General features: G+C 54.8%; 4 protein-coding genes across 4 annotated transcripts; 3 read left to right on the top strand and 1 right to left on the bottom strand.

Annotated features, from left to right (window-relative positions):
* Positions 1–187: 187 nt before the first annotated feature.
* CLAFUR5_00835 (Drebrin-like protein) lies at positions 188–2,668 on the top strand (the record flags this gene model as incomplete). The annotated part of the gene is made up of 2 exons (XM_047899983.1): positions 188–2,530; positions 2,582–2,668. The coding sequence occupies 2 exons, from the start codon at positions 188–190 to the stop codon at positions 2,666–2,668; spliced, it is 2,430 nt and encodes an 809-aa protein (XP_047756555.1).
* A 1,923-nt stretch (positions 2,669–4,591) lies between these two features.
* On the top strand, positions 4,592–5,965 carry CLAFUR5_00834 (uncharacterized protein; the record flags this gene model as incomplete). The annotated part of the gene is made up of 1 exon (XM_047899982.1): positions 4,592–5,965. The coding sequence occupies one exon, from the start codon at positions 4,592–4,594 to the stop codon at positions 5,963–5,965; it is 1,374 nt and encodes a 457-aa protein (XP_047756556.1).
* Positions 5,966–6,280: 315 nt separating this feature from the next.
* Positions 6,281–6,721, bottom strand: CLAFUR5_00833 (MICOS complex subunit mic10; the record flags this gene model as incomplete). The annotated part of the gene is made up of 3 exons (XM_047899981.1): positions 6,281–6,337; positions 6,394–6,546; positions 6,632–6,721. 3 exons carry the CDS (start codon positions 6,719–6,721, stop codon positions 6,281–6,283), a joined length of 300 nt encoding a protein of 99 aa, XP_047756557.1.
* Positions 6,722–7,041: 320 nt separating this feature from the next.
* On the top strand, positions 7,042–11,004 carry CLAFUR5_00832 (uncharacterized protein; the record flags this gene model as incomplete). The annotated part of the gene is made up of 1 exon (XM_047899980.1): positions 7,042–11,004. One exon carries the CDS (start codon positions 7,042–7,044, stop codon positions 11,002–11,004), a length of 3,963 nt encoding a protein of 1,320 aa, XP_047756558.1.
* Between the last annotated feature and the right edge of the window lie 335 nt (positions 11,005–11,339).

The raw sequence follows: 11,339 nt of genomic DNA, 5'->3' as shown, positions 1-11,339 counted from the left end.
TGCGTCGCGCTGTCGTACTCCCACTGAACACTCCACCACATGTCAGCGAGCTTCTTCTTCTGTACCCAGACCTGTTGCTGTGACTTCCGCTTGACCACATCTACCCACGTCTAGAGCCGGCGAGTGACCTACCTCCAACACACTCGCCAGGCATTTCACCAAACACCCGCACTCGCAACCCTCCACCATGGCTACCTTGAACCTGTCCCAGAACGGGCCCTCAATCACCAACAGCTACCAGAAGATCGTGAACTCTTCGCCGTCCGGTCCGGCTGCAGCTTCGCCCACCTACGGCATATGGGCCGTGTTCTCCGTCAAGGCTCCGCTTGCCAATGCCTTCCAGGCAGAGTCCGGCAAGGAGAGCATCTTGAACGTGCAGACCACAGGCGAGGGGGAGTTGGCAGATCTGCTCGAAGACTTCTCGGACGGACGCATTCAATTTGCTTTCGTCAAGGTCAAGGACCCCAACACAACGCTACCAAAGAGCGTGCTCATTGCGTGGTGTGGAGAGGGCGTGCCGGAGAGGACCAAGGGCTACTTCACCAGCCACCTTAGTGCCGTCTCGAAAGTGTTACATGGATACCACGTGCAGGTCACTGCAAGATCAGACCGCGACCTGACTCCTGAGGTGATCGTGCAGAAAGTAGCAGATTCCTCAGGCTCAAAGTACAGCGGAGGAGGCTCTGTGCCAGCGCCGGCATCATCCCGTCCTCCACCACCAAAGGCAAAGCCGGTCTTGCCTACGAAGAGCTTTGGAGCTGCCGGCGGCTTCCAGCCTTTGGGGGGCGTGCGAACACGGGCGCCCGCGCCATCAGGTCCGACAGACGATGATGGCTGGGGTCAGGACGCCCCACAAGTCTCCAGATCGCAGCTGGAGAAGGTCGAATCTGCCTACAAGCCTACGAAGGTCGACATCAACGCCTTGCAATCACAGCGCGAGCCCTCGAAATACCAAGCACCTTCCCGTCCCAGCAACGGTAGTGCTGATGTAGTAAGCGGTGGATACCAACCAATAGGCAAGGTCGATATCGCTGCTCTGAGAAGGCAGGCTCAAGAGGGTGCGAGCACGCAAGATGACAGACCAACTGTGGTAAAGGGTGCATACGAGCCAGTCGGCAAGGTAGACATCAACGAGATCAGGCGCAAAGCACAGGGTGCACCAGCTGCAGCACAGCCTCCGCCACCACAGCCAAGCGCTGACGAAGAGGACCGACCAAGGTCGCTGGCAGACCGTTCTGCGGCCTTCACACAAGCGAAACCATTGACAGAGCTCCCCAAGCCCAAGGTCGCAAACCGCTTCGGAGCGGCCGCAGGCACTTTTGGAGGCACGAAGGCTCCAACACCGGGTGGATTCGAGGCCAAGCCACTTGCCGCTGCTGCGCCGGTTGGAACTGCAAGCAAAACCTTTGCTGATGAGGGTGGAAAGACACCAGCACAGCTTTGGGCTGAGAAGAAGGCACGAGAGCGTGGAGACAGCGGTGCTGCTCAGACCCAGATACCATCTCACTCTGGCACTCCAGCTTCCCCTATCAGAAGTCAAGAGAGTAGTCAGTGGCAGAGTGGGTATGAAGGCAAGAAGTGGGGCGTGCAGATCCCGACACGTACTGGCGGCAGCGGCATCAGCGAGCAGCGCACGGGTCACGATCAATCACAGGAAGAGAATGAGCCTCCTACTGGTGGCGTTGGCTCGATAAGGGACCGCTTTGCTGGCGCTGCGCCGATGGGAGCAAGCCGCGAGGCAACTGGTGCGCCCGAGCCGCCACCGCTTGACACTTCCAGCAAACCAAATGCAGGTGTGCGCGGCGTGCCCATTCCTGGACTCCCACAGCGACCAGCAGAGGAAGATGTGCCGGCTGAGCAGCATCAGGACCTACCTCCTCCGCCACCCCGACCTCAGCCGGATGAAGATGAGGAAGAGAACGATTATGAGCCGCAGGGATCACCCGTCCGCATCGCTATGCCAGTCAGTCGTGGTCCTGAGCCTATAGAGCCAGCAGATGACCTACCATCACGGCCAGTACCGACCGCTTCGATTGAGAACGCGATTGCAAGCCACAGAGAACCTTCGCCCGAGCCACAAGCACAAGACGACGATCCATCTCGTGGCGCTGCACAGGCTGCTGCTCACACCACATTCGGCGAAGTGCAGGATCCACGCGGTGCCGGCGACTCTGGCGGTAAGGAGGCCGTTGCTCAATTTGACTACGAGAAGGATGAAGAGAACGAGATTGCGCTCCGAGAAGGCGAGCGTATCACTAACATCGACATGGTCGATGAAGACTGGTGGATGGGTGAAAACAGCCGAGGTGAACGTGGTCTTTTCCCAAGCAATTATGTCGAGCTCGTTGAGAGTGGTGCAGGAGCAGCCGCTGTTCCACCTCCCGCGCCACGTGCTACCGAAGCTGAGCCTCCAGCTGCGCCTCAGCAACCTGCCGGCGCCCAAGGGCGTACAGCGACCGCCGAGTACGACTACGATGCAGCGGAAGAGAATGAGCTTAGCTTCCCAGACGGCGCCAAGATCACGAACATCGTAAGTCCAAACACAATGCACACACCGCAGCAGTGAACTAACGACATGTAGGAATTCCCAGATGACGATTGGTGGCAGGGCGAGTTCAACGGACGTATCGGTCTTTTCCCTGCAAACTATGTCACGCTGGACAAGTAGGCATTACGTGTCCACGGCATACAAAAGCACGCGATAGCATTGTAGATAGCATCCATGCTCCAAAAGCAGAATCAACAAAGCACGTATAGCACTTCTCAGCCCCCAGGCTCGGCACGATGTCCTATTCTGCATCTCTGGTGGCTCACTTGGACGTCGTCTATGGCGACTAGTATCAACCCACGCAGCGCGGCGTGTCCATGGCCTAGATATTCAACGGCGACTGCAACATGAACGATAACCAGGCAGTCGGTACGCTACAGCATACCGACATGCTTGAGAGTTGGCCATTGAGCCGACAATGTGACCTCAAAGCAGGGCCATACTCCACGCTCCAAACGCTGGCACCAACAGACGCAGAGAGTCCAGGCTCGTGAACGGTCAAGGGAATATGCACGACACACTGAACCACGGGTCCGCTGACCAGGTGGACTACATCGTCACCAGAACAGGATGATAGCTGTTCTTCACACACCATTGTCACTACCTTCAGGAGCACGTGTGACGTGAAGCTAGTCCTCATGTCGAGAAGATTATCATCCACCACGCGTGCCATCAGCGAAGGTTTTCGGATAACGGCGACATGACGTCCATCCACGTTTCAGATGGAAGACACGACCACTCTCACGGTTTAGTTGAAATGGTATACCGTTAAAGTTACGACGCTAACACTGACAGCAGGACTTCACTAACACTTAGCGTCGACTGCATGCCGGTAGTCGATGCCTTATAGCTCAGTAATGTGACGTTGGGGTGCAAAGCGCGGGACGTTGCTCAACTCTTTCCATTTGATAAGGGCAGGCATTAGCTGTCTGGAATACTACACAAAGCTTGGCCCATACACATGCACCTGCCTATGTGTGTGGAGATGATGAGACTACACAGCCTAGCTCCCGGATGGGGGCGGCTGACATTTTGAGGGATAGGACTACAAAAGAGACTACATTCGCACCACCATAACCGCTTGAAGCTTGAGGCAGGGGCTTAACATACAACACCTACTTTTTGAATGAATGAAGATGCCCGATCCCAAGATCGTGGACATTTGCATGAAGGGCGTCAACAAACTCTTCGACGCCAATCCCTTCGGTATCGGAGATAAGCTCCTCAAGCCAGCTGAGAAGACTGTCCCCAAAAAGAAGAGAAGGTACTCCGACCGCTCAGACAGAACCAGACGCAGCCATGATGATCGTCGCAGCTCTCATGACACGAGAAGCTCCCGTGATACAAGGACTACGGACGATCGCCGTAGCTTAGGAGATCATCGTCGCGCTCAACCAGAGCGGTCCCCAAGGAGACATCATGATGATCATAGAAGGAGACAAGGAAACGTTAAGCCTGGCTGTGACGGTTGTTGAGTTGACTTGACAGGACAACCAGCCGTAATTTGATGACACCAGTGTATACTATACCTATCATTGACGTCTGCGGTCCTCAGGTTTCTCATCGGCAGGCGATTGTCAGTCCCATGAGCCTCAGTTCCCGCGAAGGCGGGTCGTCGCATCTAGCATCAATACTCGTTCATGAACATAGGTCGATCTCCAAGCAAAGCTGCACAATAGACTGAAATCTGGAATGACCATTCGCAATGGCCAGCATCTCTCAACAAACCAGACACTGTGAGAGAAGAATTTACCTACAAAGACGATCTGGAGTCATCAAAGACACCAGTGGTCTGTGACTAGTGTTTGCCACCATCAGCCTGACTGTCTCAGTAGAAACCTATCAGTGGCTGGAGGCCGCCCTTTGGTGTGCCAACCACGCTATTGGGTGCATGGTAGTCATTGACTCTGTTCTGTAGCAATCAGTCTTGAACAAAGCAGAGAGATGCTGTCTCCATTGAGTAGTCTTTGACTCTGTTCTTAAATGCCCGCCTGCGTGCCGTGTCTGGTCCTCCGTCACAGTAGCGAAAATCCTCCTAATCGAATGGCCGGAATTTCGCACATCCGGTCAATTGACTCGCCGGTCAATGCCTCAGTTCGGATTGGTGATGATGTCTTCATCAACGACGGTCCCATGTACGGTGCGGCAACAATTTCCGTCGCAGGCTCGCTCGTACTAAGCGGACAATGGGTCTTACGCCAGTACCAGAACAACACCACTGAGCAGGTGCTATCGCTTGAGAGGAACACAATCGGACCATTCAGCGCTCCAGAGAAGGTGGCTCCTGAAGGAGCTGGCGACAACGAGGCTGAAGAGATTGACACTCCAGCTGGAAGTCCCAAGCGTAAAGCATCGACCGCTGTAGTGGAAGCAGCGACTAGCCGAAAGAAGTCTAAAGTCTCCAGGGCAAGCTCCCGCCTCGAGGACCGGAACCAGAAGATGGATGAGAAAGCCCCCATTGATCAACCCGAGGAGGAGCAGGGACAGGCAGCTCCGCAGGATGATCCGGATGGTTCCAGTGAAGCACTGTCCGACTTAGACGGCATGGATGCCGATGAAAAGGCCTATGAGGAATCAACAAGGGCCGAAGAGAACCCCGATGAAGCCCAGCAGGAAGTCCAACAAGACATCCTGCAAGAGCCTCAGCAAGGCCTCCAGCCAGAAGTTCAGCAAGATGTCCTGCAGACTCCGCTCCCTGATTTATCGAATCGCCCAAGACGAGCTGATCCGAACACTAAGCCAAGTTACACTGCAGCCAGTCGTCGTCCGGAGGTGAGGTCGAAGAATGACGGGGACCACATGGGCGGCCTGCTGTTTGAAAAAGGCCCTGCAATTGGCACCCCAAAACCCAGACAGCGATCCAGCATACCTGGTGAGAAACCCTCCGATAGCGAGCTTGGTGATAGGCTGGGAAACGTGATTGAGATTGCGGGTAAGCAGAATTCAGCTAAGCAACGCATCAGTTCTGCTACAGGAATGGACACTGGTGTCAAGAGGAGACTTTTGCAGGGAGTTAGTGGACCGGAAGGCGAAGAGCGATCAGACACTGGTGCTGATCAGAATGACAATCAGGTATTCCCGCAGAAGGATCCTCAACGCAAGGTCCGCCGGAGGAAAGTCGCTGCTCCTGAACTAGGCAACGAAGATGACCTTGCAGCAGAGGACGACGAGCTCGATGCGACCGCCCCAAGGAAAGCTGCTGTCAAGCCAAGCGGTGACAGGCCGAGGAAGAAATCGAATGTACGTGTCGACTCAGAAGATGAGATCGTCGGAGATGAGCCCTCCAGGCTGAACGCTGTCCCAAAGCCGAAGAAGGGGAAGCTGGCCAAGCAGCGGATGGTTGGGAAGAAGCAGAAGGAGGCAGGTTCTCCGGGAGATTATGTCGCGAACAAGTCCCAGAAGAAAGGCAAGAAGTAGTGTACGATAGTCGTTCCTGGGAGTGCTGTGATTGTCGCATTGGCTGTACTGGTGTGGATGAAGCTATTCGATGAGTCTGTGGGAGATGATGGTGGACGGCGGCAAATCGTAGTACGCGGACTCTGTGTCCTATGGAAAAAGCATTTTTGGCATAAACCAAGGTCTATAGCGTGCATACCTTTGCGATCGCTCTTCACCACATCGCATCCTTGCTTGCTTGGTATATAGAATGCTTCGGAGCACGATGCGACGCCATTCAAAGTACATTCCCCTGTGGTCGCTGGGGACCCATTCGTTTCCGATCGATGTCGTAGTTCATGGTCGAAGGACGCGGAGACCGTCTCTGGAAGGCGCGGTTGCGCGCTTGAAGCTCTATCAGGTGTATTAGTCACCCAGGCATTAGCCCCCTCTTTTGGTCGTGTACATACGCTGTCACATTCTTCCCACGCTCTTCCGGCACCAAAGCCGAGTCCTGCCCAGACGGGCCATGCTCTTCGCTTGAAGACGAGGACGGAGAAGATGACGCCCAAGGATGCACCGAGTGTGCTTCGGACGAGGAGTGTGCTGAGGCAGTGGTCCCACTGACACGACAGTCAGTATCATGTATGCACGAATGCAAGATGTATGGCTGAATGGCTGTCTCGATGTATAGATATATCATCTCACCTTCTCGTTCAAAAGCGCTTCGCTCATGGGTCTGCCGGGTCTGTTTGGTGTGGGCACGGCGGGCGTCACGGACTTGGTGGAGTCGGCCATGGTGTGTGTGTGTATGTGTGTGTCGAGATTGACGCGAAGTGTCGGTAGTGTCGTCTATGTAGATGGGGGGTGCGGTGGACGACACGGTGGTGGTCCAACAGCTCCCTCGCTCACTGGAGGCTTGAAGCTCTCAATGCTGTCGCCGACTCGCCGCATCACGGCTTGCGTCGGCAGGTGCCGAGACCGAGACCGAGCGTGTAGATCTAGTTCTATCCAAAACTTCCCGTTGGACAGCAAGCACCCCCAAACAACATCGCCACTTCCTGGCGCATTTGCATCTGTTGTTGCAGTTGCAGTTGCCGCAGCTGCAGTGTCTGCCCATGGGAGCTCCAGTGAGCCCCGAGCGCCCCTCGCTGCAACGACTCAAGGCCTTGGACGCTCTGCCGGACCGCGATGCACAACTCACAGAAGCCAAGTCATTGTGCAACCATGCTGCGCGCGCGGAGATGATAACGAAATGGGTACTGGGAAAGCTCAAATCACAAGCCGGATTGCGCGAGAAAGACGGCCCGTGGGATCTGCTGTCGTTCTGCTGTCGACTCCTTTCACCCCACAAGATTGCGGTACTTCTTGGCTCGAATGGCCTCTTCGACATTGTACACACCACCTTCTCAGCAGCAGACTTGACGGCCCGCGCCTTGATAGCCATTGGCGGCTTTGTCCATCTGCTGTTCGAGCTTGGTCAATCCGTGCATGGCGCCGCGATCAAATCTTTCCTCAGCATTGCCAGTACTATAGCAGCGACCATCTGCGGCAAATGGCTCCACAATGTGCACTTGCTAACCCAAGACACTCAGTTTGGTGCTGAAAGTGATGCTTTGTATCTCTATACGGACGCGATATTGCAGCTATGGACATCAAGAAAGCCCAGTGCTCAGGACGACGAGTTGTTCAACAATAGCTGCTTGGTCGATGCTCTGGTCATCGTATCAAGATTGCGGGATTCTGATGCGCTGGGATCACAAAAGCGCAAAAGAAGCGGTGCGCATGCCCGTATCTCTCGCGAGCGAGCAGATTCACTGGAGCGACACATCGCGAAGCACACCATACTTCCTGCGAGAGCAGCTTTCTTCAAGCATCGCCAACAGCAAGCGAGGAAGCCGCGCATCAAGGCTTCTGCTGAAGAGCCCCAGTCGATCAAGGAGAGACTCGGCTCTCTCAAGATGGCTATCTGGAGTGCTTCTGACGGGAATGCTCTGCACTCTGTGCCTCTTGTACTCGACATAGCTCTGCGATCAAAGTCCGCGCCAACACCAAGAGATCGGATGAATGAGAGACCGTGGCTCGAGGAACTCTGGATCGCGCTTCGTGGCTGCTTTTCAAACCAGGAACGCTCAGTAAAGAACCAGACCCTCGCAGTCTTATTGCAGACTCTGCGTCAGCAAAGCACAACGATCTCCCACCAGATCCTGTCAGCCATCGTCAAGGAAGATGTCCTGCCTGCCGATGACTCTTCTGACTCTGTGGATTGGTACGTGGCGGCTGGGGTCGTCAACCTCGATGCAACTATATTCAACGACCGAGCGTTGGCGCAGACGCTGTTCGATCACATCACCGCAGCTTCAAGCTCTGCGTCACATGAGGACAATAACGTCTTAGACATACGTGACGATATCGTGGTCCCCATCATGAAGGTGTATGGCAAAAGCCGGAGCTTGCGCACCTTTATGGAACTCTGGGGCGAACAACTGCAGCAAGAACAAAATTTCCAGCCGAAGTCAATATGGACCAACATCAACGACTCCTTTGCAGAGCTGGTAGAAGAAGCCCTTCCACAGGCACAAGTCCTGCTATCCATTCACGATAGTGTCTCTTTGCTACATGAGACTGCTGCACTATCTATGCCAACCCTGAACACCACCCTTGTCACACTTGAAGCTTTGCTGAGAGGCGTACGAGCTGACAGCACAGTCGCAAAGCTACACGACGAGCTTGACGAGCTCCTTGGAAATCTGTTCACGATCGTGGAGCTCGAAGCATTTGAAGTGCACAAAGAGCTTCCGGTCCAGCTGTGGCGGCTTCTAACGCGTGTGGTCGCCATGTGGTACCCACTTCGGGCGTCGAAGCAGCAGGACCAGGGCGCTATTGGTGACAGAGGAGCAGCTCTGCTTGCACGGAAGAGTTTCAGGATCGCACTGGCGCAGAGTACGATGGCTGACACCGCTTCAGACCGGAGCAAGCGCACCGTTGAAGCTGCTCAGAACTTCGTTGCAACCATGTGCTGCTTCTTCAAGGATGTCGAACACAAGCAATGTAAGACAACATGCGAGGAAGGTATAAAGACCTTGAGCAATCAGCACGAATTGGCGGTGGATACTTTCATCGCACAGCCAAGAATATTTCAACATCTAAAGTCAACAAGACGAAAGAGCCTGTTCTCAGAAGTGGCTCAAGATGCCTATGACAGCCCGAATGTTGATCAGATCAGGGCTGTGATCGCGGCAAGTCGATCGACCGGCGGTCGAGAGGTCCTTGACGACATGCTTACAGTTCTGAAAGAGCGAGCCGAGCGACAAGCCGGTCAATCGAATGCCATCCTTCTGTCACCAATGCAAGACGTCGGTAGCATCTCTCTCACCAGGGCCCATCGTGTCGAGCTATTGAACGTCATCCTCGAAATGGATGACACAGAAGCGAATCAGCTCCCTGGTCGTTTGGCAATGATGCTGGAGCTGGCATCTCCTCCTTGTTTGGAGGCCAAGCTGTTCGATGATGCTCTGGTGGTTTGGGGGATCTTGTCGTCCTTCGACGCAAGCGGCATTCTTCTCACGCACGCAAGTGCCACTATTCTTCTTCTCGAGGAGTTGGTCAACTGCGTATTGAAAGCTTGGCTCTCGACTCATCAACGCCAGCGTAGTCGCGAGCTGCTGGCAGACTTCTCCAGAAATCTTATCGAACACGCGCAAAGAATATCGTCCGGACCGGACAAGACATCGCCAGCGCACTGTGCTGCAATTGCGGTCGTAAAGACCGCTATCAAAGTCCTCGAAGGCGACAATGCTGCAGTTGTGGCCAGTGACCTGGCGCATCGAGAGTCGAAACACATGAGATCGTATATCAAGAACCTCCTTAGCGACGCAGATACCATTCTGACGTTAGCTGAACAAGCCGAGCACCGTGTCACAGGCTCATCTGTTGCAGAACCACTAAGAAATGTGCTTGAAGCTGTGTCCAGTATACCTGAGTCTATCTGGCATCTGAGCGGACAGCCTTACACGAAAGCTAGTGAAGTCGTTCGCCGCACTGTAGCAGTCCTCGATGCCCGGAAAACGGACGCTGGCACCATGGAGATGGCTAGCTGCACATCGACTGCCTGCTTTCGTCTCGCATGCAGGTACTTGCCTGATGATCCCGCGCAGCTGACTGTGCTGGCCCACAACGCCCTCCAGCACAAGCTCGACGCTGCGGAATATCGCAAGGTCCTTGTGGAGTACGAGGCAAGGATGAAGAGCTTCGATCATGATAACAAAATCGAGGCATTGTTGGAGTTCAAGGCGGCTCGCAGCCTTACTTCGGCACACTCGCTTGCCCTACAACGCGCTGCGCTCCATTCGTTCACCGCTGAGGATGTTGAGGCTGACAAGCCCAGAATGACCGCGATTTTCCACGACATCGTGGAAGCAGTATCGAGCAGTCATGATGAACACGTCCAAAGAGCCGCGCTGGTGATCCTAGCGGAAATGGCCAAAGAGAAGTCCTCCACCGTCAACCAATACGCCGTTGAGCGAACCATCTCGGTCCTCGTCCAGCTCCTCCAGTCATCCTCCAACACCAACGCAATCTACGCAAATGTCTGCAATGTGCTAGGTGCCCTCTTCGCGCACCATAGATCCCGTCTCCAAGGCCGCTTCCACCTCGTCATCGCCCTACTCCAGACTCTCCTCAGCAGCCTCTTCCACAAGACTGTCGGCACGAATGAAGCCTCGATCCGCCACGCTCGCTCCCTCTCCAAGCTCCTCGAAACATTCTGCAACCCACCTCAAGCACGCCACAGCAAGAAGTCTTCCCACCTCGTAGACGAAGCGCGCAAAGCACAAGCTCACGCCGGCCAGTTCGCACAGTACATCCTCCACCACTACTGCAGCCAAATTCTGACCGCAACCTTGGGCGAAGGTGTCAGGGACGCATTATCACCTGGCCTCTGGGCTGTAATCGAAGCGATAGAGGTAAACAATGCTGATGGCATCAAGAACCTCAGTGCGGCGATGAACAACAGTGAGAGGGCAGTGCTGCGCTCTGTGTACGATGATTGGAAGAGGTTCGGAAAGTGGGAGGGGACGTAGTGGCTGGAATAGTGTATGATTTCCGGTGAAAGAACCGGTGTAGAAATGTCACGAGAAGTGTGTATGTACAGCAGGCGACACATGTAAGCTGTTCTAAGCCCCGTATCCGAACGGCTGGTCACGATGCGTTTTTATCCGTACCCTGCGTTTTGCCGTGCATGCCTTCTCTAGCTCTGCAGTGGCAGCATCTCGCCTGCGCGCATGTGCATGCGGCTCCTTACGCCCTGCGCCGCCATGCTGAAGAGATGTCCTTCTAGGCCTTGCGTTCAAGGTCGAAAATCTCCACATGTGTTCGGAGGCGGACATCTGCACGTGGTTAGATAAGCTTATTGGAC

Source organism: Fulvia fulva, chromosome 1 (assembly GCF_020509005.1).
Source record: "Fulvia fulva chromosome 1, complete sequence".
In the NCBI taxonomy this organism is placed as follows: Eukaryota; Fungi; Ascomycota; class Dothideomycetes; order Mycosphaerellales; family Mycosphaerellaceae; genus Fulvia; species Fulvia fulva.
The sequence above is the reverse complement of the archived record's forward strand: the minus strand, read 5'-3'. Positions and strand labels throughout refer to the sequence as shown.